The 25,416-nt window shown below is 38.6% G+C and overlaps 1 protein-coding gene across 10 annotated transcripts in view; it reads right to left on the bottom strand.

Annotated features, from left to right (window-relative positions):
* Window positions 1-25,416, bottom strand: part of eif4g3a (eukaryotic translation initiation factor 4 gamma, 3a) — a 51,713-nt gene that overhangs the window by 9,012 nt on the left and 17,285 nt on the right. The window contains exons 4-24 of one of the 10 annotated variants that reach the window (XM_087801385.1): window positions 24,988-25,080; window positions 23,631-23,663; window positions 20,333-20,353; window positions 16,600-16,779; window positions 15,458-15,569; window positions 15,182-15,342; window positions 14,717-14,851; window positions 13,746-13,917; window positions 12,464-13,210; window positions 9,746-9,834; window positions 7,725-8,016; window positions 7,411-7,535; window positions 5,795-5,914; window positions 4,402-4,440; window positions 4,103-4,258; window positions 2,455-2,652; window positions 1,508-1,651; window positions 1,190-1,426; window positions 420-524; window positions 207-345; window positions 15-127 (exon numbers count right to left, since the gene is read on the bottom strand). In XM_087801385.1, the coding sequence (XP_087657511.1) occupies window positions 15-127; window positions 207-345; window positions 420-524; window positions 1,190-1,426; window positions 1,508-1,651; window positions 2,455-2,652; window positions 4,103-4,258; window positions 4,402-4,440; window positions 5,795-5,914; window positions 7,411-7,535; window positions 7,725-8,016; window positions 9,746-9,834; window positions 12,464-13,210; window positions 13,746-13,917; window positions 14,717-14,851; window positions 15,182-15,342; window positions 15,458-15,569; window positions 16,600-16,779; window positions 20,333-20,353; window positions 23,631-23,663; window positions 24,988-25,080 (3,411 nt within the window). The remainder of the gene's footprint in view (window positions 1-14; window positions 128-206; window positions 346-419; window positions 525-1,189; window positions 1,427-1,507; window positions 1,652-2,454; window positions 2,653-4,102; window positions 4,259-4,401; window positions 4,441-5,794; window positions 5,915-7,410; window positions 7,536-7,724; window positions 8,017-9,745; window positions 9,835-12,463; window positions 13,211-13,745; window positions 13,918-14,716; window positions 14,852-15,181; window positions 15,343-15,457; window positions 15,570-16,599; window positions 16,780-20,332; window positions 20,354-23,630; window positions 23,664-24,987; window positions 25,081-25,416) is intronic. The other 9 variants (XM_087801386.1, XM_087801387.1, XM_087801388.1 and 6 more) reach the window with 9 other exon arrangements.

Raw genomic sequence — 25,416 nt, 5'->3', positions numbered from 1 at the left:
CTAGTCCTGCTCACCTTGGAGATCTTTGGGATCTTGCTGGGGTCGATAGTCCTGCTGTTCTTGGTCATGGGCACAGTGTTCCAGGTCTCTTCGCGCTGCACTCGCTGCTCCCTCTGCTCACGAGGATCTGCAGCAGGAGAACGAACAGACGTTTTAATCAGATGATGGAAAAAAACAGCAGATCTCCGCTTCAGTTCCTCCCTTACCTGGTCGTCTCTTGCTGTCCTTGAAGAGAAGCTGCTGCTGCACTTTCCTCAGCTCCTCCTGCTCCTCAATCTTCGCCTCTTTGTGGATCTGCTCGATGGTTTTGGGGCCCTGGTCGGCCCGCCTGGACACCCAGTTGTGCTGTGGAGACCAGGTTCATCAACCGTCGAGGTGTGATCTTAGAGGCGGAGACGTTCACGCAGGGAATCACTTACCAATCGCAGGTCGATCACATCCTGCAGCATGAACCGGATCCGAGAAGATGTTTTTCTTTCCTTCACAATCTTCTCGATCTGATTGAAATACTGATCCATCCGCGGCTGAAGAAAGCAACGTTCCGTGGTTAAGACGCTGCTGGACTTTATGTTCGTCACATGACATTTTCTATTGATTATCAGGACTTTAATATTGACGTATATCAGTCGTCACTGGGTTTTAATCATTTGTTGAAAGGATGAATTTTGTTTTTTAACCATTTCTAAAAAAATCTAATATTTTCTATTTATCTTCTAGATTTAAATATATATATACATAGAGTATTAGATAGATATTCTAATTTCTATTAATCCAAAATAAACTTTAAAATAGAATATCTACAAATCTCTATAAATTTAAAAAGTGTATTTTGAATTATTGGAAGAATTATAAACTATATGTAAAGAAAAAAAAAGCTTCAATTAAAAAATATAACATATTTAAAATGCTATCATTATAAATGACTTATACAATATAGAAATTATAAAAGGCAATTATTAAATAACAACTTAAAATAACATTAAAAAAAACAATAATTTCATGCTTAATTAAAAAAAAATCCAAAAGTTAATTCATTGTTTCAACATTTAAAATGTTCAATATTCTGATGGCACCGATGTAAGTAAGTAAGTATGTACTTCCATAAGATGTACTTCTGTACTTCTCTGGTACACAGGAAGACGTTTAATATTTCCATCATCACCCAAAGGGAGGAATCTTGAAAACTCACCTTGGCTTTCTCGAAGTCCAGGTCCTTGCCGATGGTGGTCAGCAGTCTGCAAAGGCACTCCAGAGACTCCTCGTCGTGGTTCTTCAGCAGCTTGACCACGCAGTCGTGCATGATGGCCTCCGTCAGCATCTTCAGCTTGAAGAGTTCGCCGATGAACCTGATGTTGCCGATGGATCGTCTCCTCGCCTTGTCCTTCGCCTCCTCCAGCTCCTGCTGCAGCTGCTCGCGCTCCGTCGACTGCGGAGGAGAAGAGGCGAGCGTTGAGTCGAGCTTCGACGATGATCCGGATCAGAACCCGTGGGTCACGGACGGACGTACCGAGGCGGCGGCCTCCAACTCCTTCTGCTTCCTCTCGAACACCACGTCGTCCATCTTGTCTTTTTCAAACTCCTTTTGGCAGCGGATCAGGAGGAGCTTTCGGAAGTTGACGTAGCTGGACTTGTCTGCTTTTTGCACTTTGAGCTGCAGACGAGACAGTTTCAAAGATTCATTCATGTTTCCCTCGACTGCCGTACTGAACATGAAGTGTCAATCAAATTTAATGTACGGTAATGTGGGGACTATGAAAGCATAACAATGACTCATCAGAATATCGAGTGGTTGAATTTGTTTTTTCAAATTGAGGTTTTTATTGAAATTTCGTTTATTTAAACAATTTTTATTAAAATGTTGATTTATTTTTCATTAAATTCAAAAATAGGTATATAAAAAATAAATGGAAAAATATTTTTAAAGTAAATTATCAGGAAAAACAACATCAAAATCAACCTTTTAAGAATTACTTGAATAGAATTATTCAATGTGAATAAATAATAATCTTTAAATAAAGAAATTATTGAATAATTAAAAAACGTTTAAATAAAAATAACATCAAAGTTTATAATGTTAAATTCAACCATTCAAAATTCTAATGTTACTAAAATACTTCCGTAGGTGACTCGGCCAGAGATCAAGATAAGATAAGGAACAGAAGATTATGAATGTTAACGATTATACAGAGATCTTAAGACATTTTCATTTGTTCAGGCTTTTCCTTGATTTTCTGGATCACTTCCCAGTATCTTGACCTTTAAAGTATATACTTTTTTTATTAGTATTGTTTTGATTGTTTAAGCGCTTTGTGACCCTGGTCTGGAAAAGCACTATATAAATACAAATGACTTACTTATAATAACAGTAAATCTGAGATTTAACTCGAGGAACTTGATACGTTGTGTGGTTGAGTGTGTCAGTGCTGCTCTACATGAAGCCCTGAGAGAACTCACGGTGGCGAGACTGCGACACATGTTCCCGTAGGCCACGGAGAAGCTGGGCTCGTCGATGGCCTTCTCGAAGACCAGGTCGATGACCCCCTTCAACCGCTCCTCCGTGTCGATGGTCAGGCCCGTGAACTGCTTCATCAGCTGGTTGAAGTTCTGCGGCGTTAGCTTGTTCAAGATGCTGCGAACCTTCCTGAGAAGATCCTGCAGGAGAAACAAACTTCCTTGTAAGTGTCGAGGACAAGACGTGATCTTCACGTAAACGTCTACGCTAAGAGAAACCTTCTCCGGATTCATGGACCGGATCTGATCTGTGAGTATTTGATGATTCTAGTGAGAACAGCTCGTGGTAATGAGTCATTAGAACAAATCTACAACCATGAACGACCATATAAGGAGGTGAAGATGATACTGTCCACCTGTCAGTCACAAACAAACGCCGCCAATCATCCCGAAATAACGGTCATATCAGACGATACATGAATAGTTGGACCGTCTGTGATCTCGGTCTAACTTCAGCTATAACGGACGAAGACTCTGCTGGTTCTGGAGCGAATATTTTAATATCAATAATCTGTAGAACAGAACATATCACCGATGAAAAGGTAAAGTTTATTTTATGTGTTTATTTAGTTCACTTTCATGTCATTCACAGGCAGATCTCACACCTGATGACCAGAACAATCACTCGCTTTATTGAGGAAACCGTCAGGAAATATACCATTGTTGACATATTTAAGCCTATTATGAGTCGATATTTTTATGGTTTATTCACCATAATAAATAATAATCTGGATTGTAAACCTGCTAATTTAACTACATGCGTTATTATTATTCGTTATGTTCAATTCAACTTGACGAGTGTCTAACGTAAGATCTGAGCTTCTTAAATATTGATGAAGGAAATCACATTCATTTCCAGTGGTTCATGTTTTACACTCAAAGAGTAAACTGTAGATGCTAACTGTAAATGCTAACCGTAGATGCAAACTCTAAATGCTAACTGTAAATGCTAACCGAGAAGCTAACCATAGATGCAAACTGTAGATGCTAACTATAAATGCTAACCGAGAAGCTAACCATAGATCCTAACTGTAGATGATAACTGTAAATGCTAACCGAGAAGCTAACCGTTAATTCTAACTGTAGAAGCTAATTGTAGATGCTAACTGTAGAAGCTAACTGTATATGCTAACCATAGATGCTAACTGTATATGCTAACCATAGATGTTAACTGAGAAGCTAACCGTAGATTATAACTGTAGAAGCTAACTGTAGAAGCTAACTGTAGAAGCTAGCTGTAGAAGCTAACTGTGGATTCTAACTGTAGATGCTAATCGCTAAATCGTTGTTTTTCCTGTTGGTCCAAGTAGAAATATATAACTTTATTGATCCATTAGGTAAGAGTTACATATTTTATGTTGAACTTATAGATTTTATTTTAATATAATGATATAACTTGCAGATCCTTGTTTTATGTGATCATAAACAGAAACAATGAAAAGTTAGAAATCTGAGAATGGAGGATGTTTTCTTTTTAAAAACTCTTCAATACAAATACTTTTAAACTATTTTTTTTAAACTTATTTCTCATTTGTGAAGCCGAAGAGCTGATTGATAAAGAGATAAGAATCAGTGTATGTGGAAACGTTACCATTGTTTTCATCGTGTCCGGGTCGTCTTGAGAGTTCTCCCTCTTCAGGCCGGGCTTCCAGGCGTTCTCGGACTTCTTCAGCTGGACCTCCTCCGTCACGCCCAGGTTCATGATGATCTTCCGGGCAGGAAACCGTCGCGGCCCCATGTTCATGAGCTGAAGATGGAGACGAGCGTTACACTCTTGACGACAGACTCACAACCGGGACTTATTGGGACACAATACGGCTTTTTAAGTGGTTTTAAGATGTTCCAGGAATTTGTTACAAAACGTGTAAGTGTGTTTCTAAAGTGTCAAACCTGGGCGTGGTGCTGTGCAGCAGGTGACTCTGTTTGCATCTGAAGGATCAAACAAATGTGGTTCATATCAGTGGAAATTAACTACAATATTGCATTCGTGTTTGTCAGTGTTTTAGTTGCAAATCATCTTTAACACACGTTAGCTTTTTGAACATTAGCTGGTTTATAAACAGCAAAACTTTTTTGACGGGCAAAGCAGGTGCAAAAACAAGTTTATTCATTTTTAATTTATATTTTCTCTAAGGCAAGAATTTTATTTTAAAGCATGAATTTCACAATAAACTAATTTTTATTTAAAACCGTTTTAAACTGGTAATAAATTGTAATCTTTGTATCCTTTGTCTTTGATCTATGTTCTTTATCTTAATACGTAGATAATAAGATAATAAGTGTCAACTTGTTCTTTCTCTTTATTTCTCTTGTTCTTGTTTTTATTTTTATGAATAATTGCTGTATTGCTGTGTCGAATTGGAAAAAAACGAGTTCCCGAAGGAGACCTCCTGAAGGATCAATAAAGTTCTATCTTAACCTAAATTTCATTACACTAATTATTAGTTTTGATTAATCTCACTATAAGGCCGTAAAAAACAGAAGATACTTTAACTGAAACATGAATTATTCTTTATTTATTCTTCATTATTCTTCTGTTTACTCTTCTGTGTTGATCATCTTTATTTTTTAGTAAATCATTGTATTTTCTCACCTATAAATCTCTCTTGTTCAAGACATAAAAACTATAGTCCTGGAACTTAAAAAAAAAGGTTTTTCTAAATGGAAAAATAATGACATTACATGATGTATGACGCAGTACACAATTGAGAGAAATACAAGAAATAGAAACACGTTATTGCTTCATTTACTTTCTTATAAGAATCAAAACATATTGTTAATAAATCTTCATCTTTTTCTTTTTCCTCTTTATTTTCCATAAGTTCTAAACCATTTCTCATCGACTGCAATTGTTTCTATAAAACGTCCTTTTTCAAGAAATCTCTCTCAAGAACTATAGTTCTTGCATTTAATTAATAAAAAAATGTTTAAAATAAATACAATTACTACGTTTTAATAAGATTCCTTGTGACACAGTAAACTATAGAATGACTTTCTGATTGTTTATTTGTCTTTATATCTTTTTAGCTTTCCGTGTTGATCCCTTTGTTTTCCACGTTTTCTCATCTACAGAAAGTTCTGGCATCTTTAAATCTGTCACTTGTTGAAGAGAATAAAAACTAAAGTTCTGAAACCAACTCAAGGAGCGCGGTCGTGTGCAGGGAAGCCCTCTCGTGCTCGCAGGACAAATATTGACATTAAAACCCACAAACTGGCTCATTCTGAAGCTGCAGGTTTCAAAAGGAGTTCAGAAAAGGCAGTGGAAGTTCGAGTCACGACTCACAGGTGCTCCTCGTCCGCCGGTGATCTGTCGGCCGAAGTCGGCGAAGGCGGGCGTGAAGTCTGGTCCTCTGGAGATCACCCTGGAGTCCACGGCGCGAGGCGGCAGCTTGTTTTGGTTCATCTGCGCGACACACGATAAAACACATCGTCACGCGCGCGCAGTGATACCAACAGCAGGGGGCAACGTTCTCAAGACCACGGCAACAGAGTCAGGACGACTCTGTGGAGCCGCCAGACCCTTTGTTCCGTCAACAGTGTGTGAAGAACACCTGACACGTGCTCTTCAGCAGGGCTTTGGAAGGTGAAGCTGATCCAGATGTGAACGGGGAGAGAGACGCAGGAATGGAAGTGGGTGGCGGCGGGAAGACAATCTTTCTTTCACCATCTGTGTGTTCACTCTTCAACAAAGATCTCAAACTGTGAGCCGCATTAATGAGCCGCTCTGGTTGTTCTTTTTGGACTGGAAATAGGGGGGGGAGGGTCGGGAACGCTTGGCGGAGCCAACGGTGACATAATAGAAATGTGATTTTAATCAGAACCGTGTTTGCATCTTACATATGTTAGCGTCTGATGCTACGTGCTGCACATGTAGCTCATTCTCAAAGCAGCCCACTCGGTAAGGCGTGGACAAATCATTTGTATTGATGGGAAATATGGACCGACTCAATCTTAGAGCCCTGGTTATGCATCTTCACACCACAAGTTATAATCATTTGCACTGGTATTCATGGCCTTCCTCGAGGAGGTGCGTCTATTGTCCTCAGGGATGAAGAGTAAAAGTTAAAGTGATGTTTAACCCACAATTTAAACTTCATTCATTTCCTACACTCATGTCGACTGAGAGGGATTATTTTCAGAGTAATCTGTTCTTTTTTAGAGTTATAGACAAAAATGTTTGTTCATTTTAATGTAGCGACTGCAGCACAGTGGTCTTTGTCTTCAGCTTCTTCCAAAAAGACACTTAAAAACCTCCAAACACCTCCATACTGCTCGTCTTTAACGTCCGTCTTGCAAGTGTCTCTTGCAAGATTTAGGTTGCTAGCCTAGCAGCGTCCGCTAAAAACAATCTTAAAATATAGACTTATTACATTTTTTCGGATCAATTCCTCATGTTGAGGCTTCAATACAAGAGGGACTTTACAGTCGAGCAGTATTTGGAGGTTTTTAAGTGTCTTTTTGGACGAAGACGAAGACAACTGAGCTCCAGTCGCTACATTAAAATGAACAAACTTTTTTTCTATGACTCTAAAAAGAAACAGATTACTCTGAAAATAATCCCAACACTTAGTCGACATGACAGTGAGTAGAAAATGAAGAATTTAGGCTTAAACATTTCCACATCACTGTCAACTATACAAAGAAATAGTTTATAAGGTGGTTTGCAAAAAGCCCAGCAAATGTGGCCGATGCCTAGAATCAAAGTTAATTAAACTTAAATGTAAGTGTTAGACAGTTGTGCTAAAGTGCTCACAGGTTGTCAAGAAACCTAATTAATGTCACTAAATCACATATAGTGATGCAATCACACTATAAAACAATGGATGTTTAGGTTTTCAAATACATTTATCGATTTCTCTTTGTGCAGGAAAACTTCTAAATAAACTAAATATTTCTCACCTTATCAAGCACGACATCACTGATGGGCGGGAGACCTTCTGGTTTCTGAACACAGGCGGGCATGAACTGGAAACCCAACAGGAACTTTCGGGCATACTGACGCTTCCCATTAGGCTCGGCCAGGTCTGAGGAAGCAAAGCACGTTCATTACGACATAATTCGATACAGAAAGACACAAACGCAGGCTCTGCTACATCCTGAGAACATCTTCAAGATGACCTTCTTCTGACCATTCAAAGCAAAAGTAGAATCAGGAGCTCCTTATCAACGTTTCTATACCTGACCATAACCTACACATGTCAGCGTCGTCTCACCCTCTATGTCCTGTGAAGCTCCCGTGGAGTTCTCCTTCTCCCCGGACGTGACTCCACTGTCGCTGCTCTCCGTCTCCGAGGTGTGTCCGGCTCCGTTCCTCATGGGCTCCAGCTCGGCATCTCCATTCTCCTCGGGGGTGGGAGGCTTGTCGTCGGCGTCGGGGCTGCCGGCGCGAGCCGGGGCCAGGCTGGCGCTGAAGACGGAGGGCAGGGACACCGGGCTGCTGCTGCTCGGGAGAGGAGGCGGCAGAACCTGGTCCACCGTCGGCTGAACGACCGGCCTGGGCTCGTCCTGAGAGGGAGTGCGAGAGTGAGCTTTTATCTCAATCATGATAACACAAGAACATATAGATACTTTATGGTTTTTGATAATGCAAGCTAAAAACAGAGGTCAGGATCGCAGGGTTACGTTCTGAAAACACCTGCAATAAATGGAATCTTGGAACTAGCGAAATTTTTAATTTTCATTTGTTTAATTAAACAACATTAACTTGCAAATGAGCATCCATCCCTCTCAACAACCCTCTTAGTAACGGTGACCAGAACAGCTCCCATAATGCTTTGCCGCTCAGCCAACCAATCACAGCCGTTGATCACTTTTGACACGGCGACATAGATTGTAGCGTAGCTGTCACTAAATACAGCAGTGTGTAGAAAAGCATCATGGGAGTTTACTATTTGGTTGGCACCATTAATAATGTGGGTGATGTAACTGGTATTGCCGTTTAAATTACTCTGCTGCTCAAATAAATCACCGGTTTGTAACTAATACAAATGTGTATTCTACGAGTGTTGCTGTTTCTGACTGGCAGCTTGCAACAATATATTTAACATATTAATAGCAAGCGTGAAGGCAGAGGGTGACTCTGGATATGACGCAGGACTATTGTACTTGAAGGAGACAAACACTTGTGAGTAGCCCAGTTTAAAGAATATATCCTGAAAAGAACTTGATATAAGACCCGATCAGAGACTGGCTTTTATTATTTGGCTTCACACAGACTATAGATGTTCAGATTAAGGTAAGCTAAGTTGATATTTGACTCATAGATGACGTGATGATGAGGAATGTTATGTTGATGATGCATCATAATACAGTGTCAGGTTTTTAAAAGACCACTAGATGGCGCTCTCTGCTTCACAAACTGTGGCGCTAACCAACCGATTCAATACAACCTTGCGTTATTGGAAAGTTTAATTTAGCAGCCTTTCAAAAATCAGTGTATCATGATGCCAACAAGACTCAGTCGGTCTCGAGCCAAACACACTTTAAGTTATTTGCTTCATTTACTTTTCGGCTCCTAAATGTAAGAGCTTCTTCCTCAGCGAAGATTTGGATTCATCCAAAAATGTTTGGCAGCCAATTCCTCGCATTTCTTTTCCAGGATCTAGTTTTCGTCTCCAGCAACAATGGGAGAACAGACGTCTGGCTCGCTGAGACGCAGTTATTTCACAGTAGAGAACCGACAAACAATAGCAAATACTCCGCTGTAACTACACGTCCAAGTGCTGCCATTTGTTTGGGGAAACGTCTTTCTAGGAATATTTTTGAGCCATTTATAAAGCCCAAAAATTCTATACTTCATTGACTTGTCAGTCCTTCGCCATGTTGCATGGCAACAGTGACAAACCTCCACGTTCAGATACACTAATGCCAAATAAGTCAACACTATAAAAAGCGGCACAAATAAGAGGAAACGACACACGGACTCCTTGCCGTCGTTCCTAGAAGATAAAAACATCCCGGAGTCAAGTCTGCTTTCCTTTAACCACACATGTGGAAACGGTTTTCACTTGAACTTTTGCCCATTTTGTTGCTTTCCCTCCTCCCTCGCTCAGAACCTTCGTCGCTCTTATTTGTCACTTTGTAGGCGTTTCACAAGAACCCGTTTTAAATTTAGATGCAAACTATGCAAGGACGCTCAGAGCTGCTCTCAAATGTTTCATCAGAAATACTCGACTTTTCTCCGCGATGTTGTTTTGATTGTGATGTAAAAAGAGACAAAGGAGTCTTTTATTACCCCGTTCTGTTTTTGAGGTGCGTCTCCTCCAGAGATTCCTTCATTTGGTTTCCTCCAGGTCTTTGGTATTGAAGATACGATCGGATTTACTGCAAACAAACATTCAGTAAATCATTTAAAACAAACAAACATTCAGTAAATCATTTAAAACAAACAAACATTCAGTAAATCATTTAAAACAAACAAACATTCAGTAAATCATTTAAAACAAAAGAACAAAAACAAACTTTCAGTAAATCATTTTAAACAAAAGAACAAACAAACATTCAGTAAATCATTAAAAACAAAAGAACAAACACATATTAAGTAAATCATTAAAATCAAAAGAACAAACACATATTAAGTAAATCATTAAAATCAAAAGAACAAACACATATTAAGTAAATCCTTAAAATCAAAAGAACAAACAAACACACATTTAGTAAATCCTTTAAAACAAAAGAACAAACTTTCATTAAATCATTTAAAACAAAAGAACAAACAAACTTTCAGTAAATCATTTAAAACAAAAGAATAACAAAACATTTAGTAAATCATTAAAAACAAAAGAACAAACAAACACATATTAAGTGAATCATTAAAATCAAAAGAACAAACAAACACACATTTAGTAAATTCTTTAAAACAAAAGAACAAACTTTCAGTAAATCATTTAAAACAAAAGAACAAACAAACTTTCAGTAAATCATTTAAAACAAAAGAACAAACAAACTTTCAGTAAATCATTTAAAACAAAAGAACAAACACACTTTCAGTAAATCATTTAAAACAGAAGAACAAACAAACTTTCAGTAAATCATTTAAAACAGAAGAACAAACAAACTTTCAGTAAATCATTTAAAACAGAAGAACAAACAAACTTTCAGTAAATCATTTAAAACAGAAGAACAAACAAACTTTCAGTAAATCATTTAAAACAAAAGAACAAACAAACTTTCAGTAAATCACTTAAAACAGAAGAACAAACAAACTTTCAGTAAATCATTTAAAACAGAAGAACAAACAAACTTTCAGTAAATCATTTAAAACAAAAGAACAAACAAACTTTCAGTAAATCATTTAAAACAGAAGAACAAACAAACTTTCAGTAAATCATTTAAAACAAAAGAACAAACAAACTTTCAGTAAATCATTTAAAACAGAAGAACAAACAAACTTTCAGTAAATCATTTAAAACAAAAGAACAAACAAACTTTCAGTAAATCATTTAAAACAAGAACTCTCTACAAACGACTCAAGACAAGGCTTTACTCTCGGGTAATATCTATAAAATTAACTCCCATTTGGAGTAAAAATAATTCTTGATTAGATATTTTATTGCCTGGGGTAGAGATGAACCAAATGTATTCGATGCTAACAAAGATCTCACCCCATTTTACCATCAAGTTCAAGTTAATGACGAGATCTCGTCATTTATGAACGACCGGCTTTTTAATTTTTAATGAATTAAATAGAATGAATCAAACAATTCAATATTGTAAAGCACTGATATATACTTTACTTTAATGTAAAATTCTATTTACTCAGCTTTATTAATTCTACGTTATGCGTTTTTTTTATTGATATGGTTAATAAAATGGCTCTGAGTGCAGCTTAAAATAAAGACAAAACCACATGAGTTAAGTTGTCACCTGTGAACAGGTGTTCAAGGTTAACATGTATGATGAGTGGTCGACACATCAAGAGAATCTAGAGGCAGGAATCTGATGGAACACCAGAAGAAATCATGTCCTTCTCTTCACGTCTCAGGTTACATTTCTTGGCTGCTATAGTCGTTTCATAGACAGTTGATCTTATCTCAACCTCCTCAAGTTACATTAGAACATGATAACTGCATAATATGAACTGAGATCTTACATTTGTCAAAAAACAACATAAATGAAGCCACGTATTTGTCTTGAAGGTGTTTTCTTGCCTCCGACTCTGACAGTGCTGCACAAATGTGTTCTTTCATGATGATGGTAGAAGAACAACAACAGCACTTATACAAGTTCAACAACTGTAGACTTGATTCAAGTGACAAAAGGGGGAAATACTATATTATTGCGATGATCAATGATGGAACAATGTACTAGTATAAGTAAAACAAAACATAAAACAACATCAGAACCAAAAAATAAAATTATACAATAGTACTTCTGTACTGTGGTGAACATGTAGTACATTCTTTTTTGGACAATAAGGCAAACTTTAAATACCTTATAGTAGTGATGGTCTGATGGAGCTTCATGAAGCAGTGTCATTATTTTCAGAGTCCACTAGATGGCGGTCTTTGCACTAGTTTCCCTCGTTTCGAACGACTGTTCTAATGAAACGTCACATCCATTTCAAACTGATGGCGCCACCTACTGACCTCTAAACTACATAACACTGCTTCATGAAGCTTCATCAACACATCATTACAGTCCTAGGGCAGAAAATTCTATACTTTATATTATTATTGGAATAGTTAATTATTACTTAATGCATTACTGTTTTTGTCATTATTTTGTGGAATAAATATTACACTTTATTTTGTGCTGTGACAATTCAAATTTCCTCGCTGAGGGACGGATTAAGAAATATCTTATATTAAAACTGTAAAAAACAAAACAAACACAATGTAATAACATAGTAATATAGTAATAAAAGTATAAATAAAAAATAAACGATGATGTTAAAGAGAAAAGTTAATTTCAGGGTGAAGAGTTAACACAAAGACAAGAAGGATCATCTTACCTGCAGTGTTCTTCTTGGAGAGCAGATGCTGCTGGGACTCTTTACTCTCCGTCACGCCTCCCAGCACCGGAACAGGATCTCTGCCGTCCAGGGATTTGCTAAATTCGTCGGCCGTCGCCTGAACTAAAGGCGGCAGGCCCGGCGGAACCGTGAGCGGCAAAGCGGGAGACGAGTTTGAGGTCAGCGTGACTGGCACCACAGCGGCCGGCGCCATCGGGCTAATTTCAGCAGCAATGGGCACCTCTGGGCGAATGTTTGCAGGCAAGGATTCCGAGGAGCAGACCTCGCGGTGCACGGGCGCGACCGGAGAGACCGGAGAGACGCGAGAAGGCTCATGAAGGGTTTCCAGCTCAGCGTGTGCAAGTCCATTTAAAGCCTTTGGAGCCGGCACTGTCAAGACGGGTAGAGTCCTTGAGGCATCGGACACCAGTTTATCCGTGTTTGAGATCGGAGTCGATACCGAGGAGGTTCTCTGTTCTCCAGCTAGTGAGGAAGAGGAGGAGGATGAGGAGGAGGAGCAGGAGGAGGCTGATGCAGCAGACTCTGGAGCTGATGGACGATCGCTGGCCACGGTCAGCGGGAGCGTCGTCGTGGCGGCGCTCAGGGTCGGGGGGAAGGAGAGCTCCGGGTCGGCGGGCTCGGTCACAGGAGGCTCGGACTCGGGTCTCTCCGGAGGAGGGTCCGGCGGAACCAGTCCGGGCGGGGAAGACGTCTTGACAATGATTGGCTCAGTTTTTGGCGTATCATCTGGAAGCAGAAACATCGTTCGTACAATTTGTGGAAATTAAAATTGAGGTTAAAAGTCATTTGACCCAGCAGAGGGTTTTACTCAAAATTAATTAATGTTCAGTGATTAAGATAAGTTAAGGGAAAGAGATTATCATACTATCTGATAAGAGTAAAAGTGATGTTGAACCACCTGTTAAAGACAGTTTGGTAAATATGAAATTTGAATATTTAAAAATATGAGTGTTTTAAGACCTTCAAGACTGAAGCTCCATCAATATTTACGTCAGAAATGAGCCGGAAGTAACTAAATTGATATTTTTCCACTATTTATTTGTGACATAAAGTGCAACAACAACAAGTAATCCGACGTGACCTTCCAGAGCAGATTATAGCGTCTGTTCTCATAAATGCCACAATATGTCTCACAAAGGACTAGGAATTATAGCGTCGCAGCGTCGCTTCGCAAGATAAATACTTCATCGACGGAGACTCTGCATGTTCTGGATTATAAATGAAGCGAATAACAAGAATGTCGGGAGACGAACGATCAGACCTGGCCTTGGTTTGGTGTCGATGGCTCCGCTCGTGGACGGGAGCTGAGGTTGCGGCAGCTGTGGCATCTCCAGCGGGTAGACCACGGGGTGGACCACGGGGTGGACCTGCAGGGGCTGAGGAGGCTGCAGCGGTGGAGGCTGCTGCTCCGGACTCTGGCTGCTGCTCAGCTGCTGCGGCGAGCGGAGATAATGAATGCCGTGAGAACGAGAAACAAAAACACAAAGATGCAGCAGCAAGTGACTCAATGTTAATACAACCGAAGAAGTCTTGCTCTAATAAACACAGCAGTACAGCGGTCCCTCGACATCTTCGTCTTCTGCATACTTGAATAATTGGCTCATCGTTAACTCTGTAGCAACAAATGATTTATTTGAACAGCAGACACGACTACAAAACTTAGTGGGAGGCACTAATTACAGCACCCACCTTACTTACGGAGCCGACCACAAACACAGATGTGTGTGGGCATCATGGGAATTTACTATTTAGTGATGCTAATTGATGGCTACGGTGCGGTTATTAAATTCTACGTCTACTTTGCTACATCAAAAGTGATCGGTTGGCTGGGCGGCAAAGCATCGCTGAGCTCACGGTTACTGTTGCCGAAAGGCACGGCAGCTCATTCGCAAGTTTAGATAAATGTTCATTAAAACAGGTAGAAAATGGTCAATACTTTAGTTTAGTTTAATACAGGGTTTTTTTTAGAACTTAAATCCTGCCATAAACAAGGAACCACTGCACAAAAGTGGATGAAGAAACAAAGTAATTTCAGTGATTAAACTTGATGACGGGTTACTATTCTAGTCCAGAATAAATGAGTGCTGACAGTCTGTCAAACAAGACAGCAGAGGGATGAGAGCAGCACATAAAACCAGACCTCTTCTCCTCCTCCTCCTCCTCCTCTTTAAGAGACGAATAACCCGTCTAAGGTGAGATGATGAGGATCCAAGCAACTGATCTAAATCTCACCTGTGGGGGCGTCGGGGTAGAAGAAGGCCGACTGACAGGAGGTGTTGAGTTCCTGCTCCCTGAACCTCCCGCCATGATCTCCTCAGTGATGTCCCTGCCTCCCTGATTGGGGTCACGGATACGGATCTGGGAGGACAATGGTACAGAAGCACAGGACCTCAAGTAAAAAATAAAGTTCAATTCCCCACAAATTAATGTGAGAAACGCTACAATAAATGGGGAAATTAATCCTTTGAAATAGTTAAATATAAAACTAAAGACACATTGAATTGATGGATATAAATTAATCTGATTATTGATTAAATAATCAAATATTTCATTAGTGTAGTTCTTCTAAATGACATTAACCTCTAAAATACATTTTAAATGAAACTAAAGACAGAAGAAGATTCGGCAGAAACATTATATAACAATATATCCCACATGACCCCGATATATCAAAACAGGGGGTACTTAGACACTCACTGTTTTCTTCTCGCGTTTTGCTGGTGGAGGTTGCTGTGGTGTAGGCACTATGATGGGGGGTGAGGCGGGGTACACGGTCTGTCCCGGGTAGTAGGGCGGACCGGCTGTGGGGACGGGAGCAGGAACCGAGGGGGAGACCGGTGGGTGGTACCTGAGGGGGTCTGGAAGCAGCAAAAAACATAATCACAGGTTAAAAGAATGTGTAGAATTTATCCCAAGAGAGGGACTTTTTTTTTTTACCATATATTTAAACATGATTAGAAGTGAACTACTCACGATATGGAGCCGGGTAGTCGCCTGGCCCTGGACCAGGATAGAAGGTACCAGAACCAGGGGGCTGTACAGAATACTGCTGAGGAGGAGCCACGTAAGCAGTACTGTGACGATACTGCAAAGCAAGAAGGCAAATAGTCAATGAAATCAACATTATGGAGGTTTATTTTTTTATATACATATTTTACATTTTTGTAATACTTATTTTTAGTTGTATTTTATTTAAGTCCAACAATAGTGGCTTTCTCAACACATGCTCATTAGGTACAAATAAATAATTATAAACAAGTATATGGAAGAGGACATGTGAGAACCAACAATGAAAGTATTAATATATATAAAGTACATCATGTGTATTCAAACCTATTTAGCATATGCTTATATATTATACTATATTCTGTTATAGTATTAATATATGATTATTCATTTCTTGTATGGATATCTGTGTAAAAATATGTGGCAATGTGCAACAAACAACAGAATAATTATAAAGGGATAGGAAATTTAAAAAAAGCACTTTACTTCTTCCTACTCCTTTTTTGAACTGCAAGGTTTTTTATTCTGCTTTTTCGGTTAATTGGTGTTTTGTTTTTTGTATGTACGAATCATTTACACATTTTTTGTTTGAAAAAAAAGAAAAAAAGTTCATTCATTAATTCATAATAATGAACTACATGCTTGTAGAAAATAAAAGGTTTAAAACATCTGCTTCATTTACACAATAAGCCTGTAAAAATGACAGAAGTGCAACTGAGGAAAATAAATGAATTACATGATAATCATTAAACGATTAGTTAACAAAATCACAACAAGAAGAGCTCCTTGTTATTATGACAAAAACATCTTGGTACCCCAAAGATGTTTTATTTATTTTATTAACATGGCAGGTAATTCACTTTAGTTCCCTCTTAACAAAAGAGACATCGAAGTGATGATAAACTTGAGATGTTCTTGTTGCTTTAACGTTCTGCAACATTTTACCACTTTTTCCAAAACATTCCCTGAATCTACTTTGGCTCGATCGACTTCTCATCATAAAACCAGAAAAATGATCATGAAAACAAGTCACAGCTTGCTTTTCCTCAACTGAACAAGGACATGTACATTTCTTCCTCGGAAACGCTCGGGTCCAAACGTGAACTCACCTGTGGGATGTAGTACTGAGCAGCCTGCGGGGAAGGGAAAGGCATCGGCGCCATGGTCATCATGATGGCTTGATTGGTGGGATAGACGGCCGCTGTGGGGGTCTGGGATCCGGGACGAATGGTGGGAGTGTTCGTGGGAATGGTGGGCCGAGCCGTCTGCATCTGTGCTCTCTGGAAAAACTAAACAAGGAACACAGAACGACACCACAACTTCAACGGGTGGCATCTTGAAAGGAAGACGTTTCGCGTCGACCTGCCGCTTTGATGCCTTTGCTGAATCTCTACGGACTTCTCTAATTGGCCGACACATTTCTCCGGGAATGCATCAATGCTTCACCGACAAATTAAATCATGAGCCCAGTGGGCTTTTTATAAGAGAGAAATTCTTGTGGTGTACTCTGCAGACAGCTACCTATTAAATGATAAAAATATACATTTAAATGAAACCAGGTCTGCAATAGTCCAAGTTAAAGGTACATTGGTCTTGTAAAAAATGCAAAGAAAATGTGAATTTTAAGTCTCAGTATAGGTTCCAGGAGCTTTAATCTATAACTGTCACTTGAGTGAGCATGGTTGTCTCACACGGATCTCTTTAGATTCAAAATGACCTCCATGAACTGATCCGTGTCCGGACTAAAATTATTTTTTTTAACCGAAAACCAAAAACAGTTGAGAACTAAAAACTCCCTTATTATAATACACTAGCATGAATAGGCTTATAATCTATGTCTCATTTTAAGGAAGGTTCTGATGGTTCCTGAACACGGTTCAGGACCAGAGGAGAGAAATCCTTCCAGACCGTTGCTCCTAAGCTTTGGAACCATCTCTGCGTTTGATGATCTACTGACTCCTTCAAGAAACATCTGAAGACATTTTTATTTGTTCAGGCTTTTCCCTGATTTTCTGGAACTCCTGTGTTGTTCTCAGTTTTATCTTGACCTTTAAAGTATATACTTTATTGAATATTGTTTTGATTGTTTAAGCGCTTTGTGACCCTGGTCTGGAAAAGCGCTATATAAATACAAATGACTTACTAACTTCCTTACTAAATTAGAATATCTAGCTCAAACAAGGTACAACCCTTTAAAAGTCGCAAGTCCTTTAACATTTCTATTTTTTCCTTTTCTGTATTATTTATCGGGAATCTGTCCCAATCGGCCCAAAAATGAGGCTAGCACCCTTTTAAGTCAACGCAAACATGTTAAAGGGACAATTAAATATTTTAAACTAAATTACATGGCCTTTGTATTTTTATTTTAACTATATTTCGCAGTTTTGAATCTTATAAAAATCCCGGGGAGACACCGAGTACTTCAGCTAGTTTGAATATAATATAACAGTTATTCGACTAAAATTTCCTGAAGGCCAAATGTTGGATCAACATCTCTCCTACCATTTGCTGTTGAATGTTAACACATTTTTAAAAGATACACAATCTTATAAATCATTTAGCACTCGTGTTTTGAAGTAGCAACTCCTTGTTGACGGTTCGGACATCACGACACAAAAAAAAAAACGATGTAAAAGTCTTGCATTATATTATCATTAAATCTCCTTTTTTGTGTGTAATTTTTGGAGTATATTTGAATCCTTCAAAATATTTCTTTTAAGTTAGTTGAAGAAATGTTTTCAAAAAAACTCATCTATACAAGAATTAAATTGCAGCTTATTTCGCTTAATAAATGTCACGGCCTAATGACGAACGTGGTTTTTTTTTAAGGGATTTTCTCGTCTTTCCATTTGCTCTATGGCCCCCAACAACATTCACAGAATTTATTGTGGCCCTTGAAGAATTTTAATTAACCCCTGATGTATAGACTAGTAGAAGACCACAACTGTGGGCCACCACCACTCGTAGACTTGAACAAGCAAATATACTCGTCAAGTGATGGATAAAGTGCGATTACTTTGATCACAATGGCAGCTTGTGTGTGTCGAGCTGCAGAAAGACACTCGCCGACAGCTGTGTTCAATTTCCAAACCACTAGGTGGGAACAGAACCACTGCCAGAGTGTCGCTCTTCTGAAGGGAAGCAGATTTAAAACGGCCTCAAAAAAATACCTAAAAAGAACTTTCACCTTGAGGAACCAGGCTGAATGAAATCCCAGGAAGTCTGGTAAACAACCGGGAAACTATTTACTGTCAAGTATGTAAACAAGAGGTCGACGATAATGACCAGGAGGAGCGATCCAGCACAGCAGCGACAAACACAGGAAATATTGACCTACTTAGAAGAGACACTTTTATGTTTGTCAACAGATTGATTTTTTTTTTTTTTTTAAACCCTTGAGTTGCCAAAGTAAACATTTTACACGACTCCCTAATTTAAAGTTACAGACTAGTTGAACAAGCATCTTAAGAGTTCATTAAACTGCTTATTTTCTGGGAGAGTTTAGAGTGAAAACCATTAGATTTACTCTGTAGTCATTAGCGCTGCTGTTAGCTTTAAATCCCTGATCAGTTTAACCAGGGAAACATTTGACTGTGACAACGCACAGCAGGACTCTATGAAGTAAGTGGAATATTGAGGGTTTTAGAGTCAAAAAACATTTTAAATAACATGACATTAAGAGATCTGCTCACGAGTATTGCTCATAAAATGTCAGCACATGGACCGCTATTTTTGATGGGTCTCATTTTAATAAATTTCATGAAGAATTGAAAGCAACTTTGGTTTATGGTGATTACTAGTCTATTATATCATAACATAAAAGTATTTTATTCTTCATTCTATAGCATATGTTAGCAACGGCCTCCAAGAAATGCACAGAACTTAACCCTCATGTTATCTCAGGGTCAAGGTGAGTCCCGAAAACAAATGTGTTTGTTGTTGTATCTCGAGGGTTAAGGACGTTGCCAACATTTGCTATAGAATGAAGCATAAAAGGAATGTTATGATATAATAGACTAATAATAACCAAAGTTGCTTTCAGTTTCCATTCGTTTTTGGGCCTCCGGGTCACCTTGACCCAGATATAAAAACACAGGGTGCTCGATAGGTCTTGTTTTCTTTTAAATCTTCAAGATTTGAGTGCAAATTTGGTTATTACTAGCCTATTATATTGATCATAACACGAGTCTTAAGACTTTTCTGCTTTATTCTACAGCATATGTTCGATATCCTTCCTTGAGTTCCATGATGGTCCGGGGTCTCCCTGCATACAATCTTTAGGGTGACCCCAAAAGAAAGGAATGTCTGTTAGGTCTCCATGCAAAAGTACAGTATGTTTGAGATCAAACCCCTGGTCACCGAAGTTCTTTTGCACCTCAAGAAATGTACAGAACTAAATAGAAACCATTGAAGAAAACTGAGAAATGAGACCCATTGAAAGTCGGGGGATTTTCTTGCAACTGTCAATCACTTTCTATTAGGATCGATGAGATCCAGTAATTGACTTCTGCTAAAAATAATCTTTAGCCGAATAAGAAAATAAATTAAAAGCATCAAGGAATAAAAAAAGTATTTTACAATGAATACAAACCGAATTAAGGGTCATTGCTTGAAGAACCTCTGATTCAACAAGTCGTAGAAAGATAATACATTTCATTCCACATGCAGGAGACTAAACTATCGGAGATGGAAGAATGAAAAAGAAAAGGATATTCTGATGGAATCAAAGAGAAATTTCAGACAAAAACATAGGGGGTCTCTAATGAAGATGGTCGTATCATTCGAGGGTGCAAATCCTCGTCATGCCATGCAGGACTGCAGATCAGGGGAAGTGGGTGTTACCTGGATGGGCCTGAATCCTCCCTTCAGTTTTGGAAGCAGAAAAGAGAGAAGCCAATTTTTAATAATACTGTCACTGGAATACATTACAACTACTAAATCAAACGGGCCTTTTTCAGATGAGCCTGAAAGTCACTTCAACAGCTCGTCCAATGTTGGCGTCAAACACTCGACACCAACGGTTTATGGTTGTCCTATGGTGTTGATGCTTAAATAATAAAGGATAATATACTTTAAGATAGGAAATCAATAACCTTTACATTTGGTTCCTTTAAGTTCAATTTAAAAGTTGACTTTATTGACCCGACCTTTAGATCCAATAGTTGTTTAAAGATTGACATTGAAAGATAATATTGAAGCGCAGGATTTAAATCAAGTGTAAACCATAGATTTTATTTATTTTTTTAGGACCTGTAGCAGGAAAACATTGATTTGTCAAGATCAGAAAACTAGTGTTCATTTTAAAGTCAGGCCAGTGTTGACGTGTGGAAATACAAATGCATGAATCTTCTTATAGTTAAACTGTTGAGAGACTAAATTAAAATGCCTGATTTCAATAATAGTACACATGAATATCCAGATAAAAAAATGTTAGATGCATTTTGTTCATTCATCACTTCCCTGTAATATGCAATACTTCTGCATTAAAGTCAACCACTTGTTAAGCAGCAAGATTAACTGGAATCATAAACAACTTAAGGATTTACCTATAAAAAGGAGGAACATATCTTACTATATATTCATGATAGTTCACCAGAAATTCAAATATTACCAGTTTTAAATCCAAGAAAAATGTATATCCATTTCAGTTTCATGTCCAAAAACACTCTTGTTTAAGTTAATGTCGAGGTATTTGGACGTTTTTAAGTGAGTGTTTTTGGGCGGCGATTTTGAGCACTAGTTGCTGCATTAAAATGTGTTTTCTTTTTCATCTATAACTCTAAAAAAACCGATTAATATGAAAATAATCCCAACCCTTAGTCATCATGAGGGTGAGTAGATAATTAAGCGGGAATTTTTGGTGAAAGATCAAGATTTAAGGATGGAATTCTACCTCAAACAATAACAAGGTCAGAAATAAAAAATAAAAAGACGTTGAGTCGGTCAAGACGTCAAACATCTTAGGAAGCCCTTTTTAAAAACGAATTAAGCACATTTCTAAGATCTGGAGAACAAAAGCTTTACACTCTCAAGGGTCACCCGGATTGATTTTAAAGAGCTCTTTGGTGAAAACAACAGTTGTTTAACTTTCACTCCCAGCGGACTTTGACATTTCTTCTCCCTCCAACACTGAGCAGCTGTGTTTGACAGCCAGGCTCGTTGGTTACACTGATGAGCAGAGGCTTAAAACAACGACGGGACTTGTCTGAGAACAGACTTGCGCCTCAACCAGATGAATGAATTTTTAACATCTCGGCGCACCCTTGGCCGACCATCCAGCACGTCGCTGGAGAACAATAGCAGTTTTTCTCCATGGAGATAAAAAGACTACTGTTCCCGCTTTATCTGCTTCCCAACTCCACTTCCGTGGTGGCACAACGGATCCTCGCGCCAGTTTGTGTCAGCCGGAGCCGTGTGTGTGTGTGTGTGTGTGTGTGTCTGTGTGTGTGTGTGTGTGGTCGCGCCGAAGCCAGGGAACACAGCGACACACGCTTTGACACCCCTGCTATTTATAGCTTCTTAAAAGTTGCTCACAGAAGCAGAGAATGATCCAGGAGGTAGAGTTAGCCACTGGAAGAACAACAGGCCATGAATATTCCTTAGGATTCACAGTTTGAAATGGAGCAACAATGCAAGCGCTGTGTCTCAGACATGAACTCAGCATTGATATGATGCCGGCGAGTCTCTGGAGGTTCGACGAGATCCAGAACGTCATTGACAAGAACAACCACCACGAACACCCCGAATAATCTCATCACCACCTACTGAAGGCTCAGAAATAGAATCTCTCAGGAACGTTAACTTAACACCTTCATTCTCAAACAAACATATTTGCCAAATTTTGTTTTCATAATAACTAGATCATTACAGACTTCCACTAACATTTTTTTTTTCCAGATTTAGTTTTCCTCAAACAGTAGGACTCAAACGACCACATTCTTTAGGAAAATCAACGCGTCTTATTTAGCAGTAAATTTTCTGTTGCAACTGGTTGAACCGAAAAAAAACTACAGTTTGTCAAACTCATAATAGTTTTCTGAGTATTTTACACACTTAATGTTCTGAAATATAGCAAAGTAACAGCTGAGGTAGAATCAAACTAGACACTCAAGAGTCTCGAAACTTGACTGCATTTATGATCAAAGTAAAATAGTTAAACTGATCCTAACATAAATGTTTCACATATCTTTCAATTATTAATTATTCACCAGTTTAACTTCATTTTCCTCATTTGTTTCTTCTAAATGTTCCTTTTTTTTATTGCATTTCTAGAACCTCAGAAAAAAAGATATACAAGTTGGCCCTTAATATATTTTCAAATGTGTTTTAACTCTTTATTTTCATTTGTTTTACTGAAATGTATATAAAATGAATTGATCTACTATAATATCATATTTTTCTAGTGTATGTCTAAAATGACACGTTAGAATTACACTTGTTGAGATTGTTACTTACACCATTAATCTCTTTTTCTCTATTTTGTTGTTCATTATTTGAGATAAATCTATTTTCTTTGGTCCCTTCTTTCTTTTCAGTCACTGTATATAATATAACTTCACAATATATGTTTTGACTCATCACCTTTTATGACACGACTATTATATAGATTTATATATTCAGATCTACAGTACATTAGTCAGGTTGGACTGCTCTCTCCTCATACAGCTGGAGTTAACAAGCAACATATTTGGTTCCTGCCAGTCAAGGAGGATCTGCTGCTGAAGCTCCAGCTTTGAACGTTCATGACGGACGACTTTAGTCGCTTTGTGAAGAAGGTAATTAATTTTTTTGAAGCAAAGAAACAGATTTGCAAATGATTTACGAGCTTCATATTAGAGTTTGATCATATAAAAAAAAAATATCCTAATAAAAACTGACGTTTTATTAACAGGGAAGGTGAATAATTTAAAGTAAAGAAATGAGTATTTCCAGGTCATCAGTAAACTATTGTTATTAATGTGAAGGAGAGAGGATGATAAGTAAGCATGTGTCAGCATTATTAAGAATGTCATACTCCATATATTAGTTTTTTTAAATCGATACACAGGAAGGTTATTCAAATATCTTCTGGTCTGGTCGATAAGAACATGTCTGACAGCGGAGCAGAGGCACAACAAACAGCCGTTTTGCCAGCAGGTACCTGATGGTGGGTCGGTCGAGGGCCCGTGGCAAACTGGCCGGGGGAGGGAGGAGAGGTCCAGGGGAGATTGAAGCAGTGACAGCGAAGCGGGGACGGGAGAAAGCAAAAGAGAGACAAATCCGTGATAAGCAATGATGACATGATTCTGCAAGTACAACACAAATAAGCAAAGGGGAAAATAAAGCACATGAAATATGATGCTCCACCTAAAACCACATTATTATTGGGGCTTAAAATGTTGATCATATACTTTTAAAAAATAAATAATAATAATAATAATAAATTAAGTTTTATTTATGATTTTACGAGCCATTACTTAACGATAAATGACTTGACAATAAATAATCTGACTCTGCTTCAGACCTTTAGTCCACCATGAATCATAAGTGGACCGTGTTTGCAGATAAAGCTGGATAAGTGGTGAGGAGAGCGGGAAGTTTTGAACACGGGCGACCTATGCTTCTGAGAAGGAGTGTAATGAAGTTGACCTCATTAACCTCGTTTAAAGACCAACGGCTCATACTCCCAGGAACAGATTGAGGTCAATCCACACTTGAGCAGCTTCTCCTGGCAGCACCGGGATCTCTACGCTGTCAGGTTACTTTAACAATACCAGAGGGCTTTTTGGAACACGCCGGTTTACGAAGTTAAAACACTACATGCGTTTGAACCTTCGCCAACGGAACTAAAAAGGCAAGAACATTTAAATCAAGTCTGTTGTTGAGGGTTTAATGGTACAGTGGTCCCCTATATTAGCAGAACGTTAGTTTCACGTAAATGATTTGAGAAGTAATAAATGTTTCATTTTTAACTTGCTTAAAAAAATGTTTAACTTGAAATCTCCACATTGCATAAGAGGTGCCATCATTCCCAACAATGCTCTCAGTAACGGTGACCTGATCAGCTCCCATAATGCTTTGCCGCCCAGCCAACCTATTCCAGCTGTCAAAGCACTTATGGCAGAGCATGTTCTGTGGTTGTGTTGAATTTTTTCTGATGTTCAAATAAAGTTTGTAACAATTTCAAGGAGCTTTACTGTTCTTGACAGCAGGTTGTCACAATATATTTAAATATGCATCGCCGTGTGCAAAAATAAAATACTTAAAAGTCCGCAGAAGGTAAACTAGGATCGGGCGAGGGACCACTGAATTCAGCAATGACTTCTAAGGTTAATGTATGACTTACTTTTCAGGTAAAAACAGAAGAAAAAACACAGTGAATCTCAACTAGTTTATCTTAAAGACTCCATTACAAAATCATTTATTTAATTATAGAGTCCTTGGCCGTCCCATCGATCCAAGCAAGGTTTCAGATACAGTCACATAAACAGCAAACTTTCGATGCAATCAAATCTCACCGGGCGACTCTGTGGCTGTGCGTTCATTGGCTGCGTCTGAGGAGAATAAACTAGAGGGGCGGAGCCAGCATTCTGCCCAGGGTTGTATGGAGACTATGGGAGGAAACACGAAATGGGAACAGATGCAGAAAGGATTTCATTACTCACATTCAGGAAAAAAAGATCTGCTCATTAACATCAATAGACAACAGAAAACCCCTCATTAGACAATGTGTGAGAGTCGGGCTCCGTGCTATTGTTCGAATTATTGAGAGTTTACTTCTCGATTCAATCCAATAGTAAAGACCTACTGAGGGGGAATTCTACTGACGTCAGACAGAATAACTTCTGCAGTGTCTAACCAACAATCCAAAGCATTTGGCTAAATGTTTCATTAACGTCTCAAGCACCAAACTCGATCACACCAGGAGTCCAAGTCACGGGCCGTTG

This window comes from Callionymus lyra, chromosome 10, assembly GCF_982586985.1.
Source record: "Callionymus lyra chromosome 10, fCalLyr1.hap1.1, whole genome shotgun sequence".
Taxonomy (NCBI): Eukaryota; Metazoa; Chordata; class Actinopteri; order Syngnathiformes; family Callionymidae; genus Callionymus; species Callionymus lyra.
The sequence above is the reverse complement of the archived record's forward strand: the minus strand, read 5'-3'. Positions and strand labels throughout refer to the sequence as shown.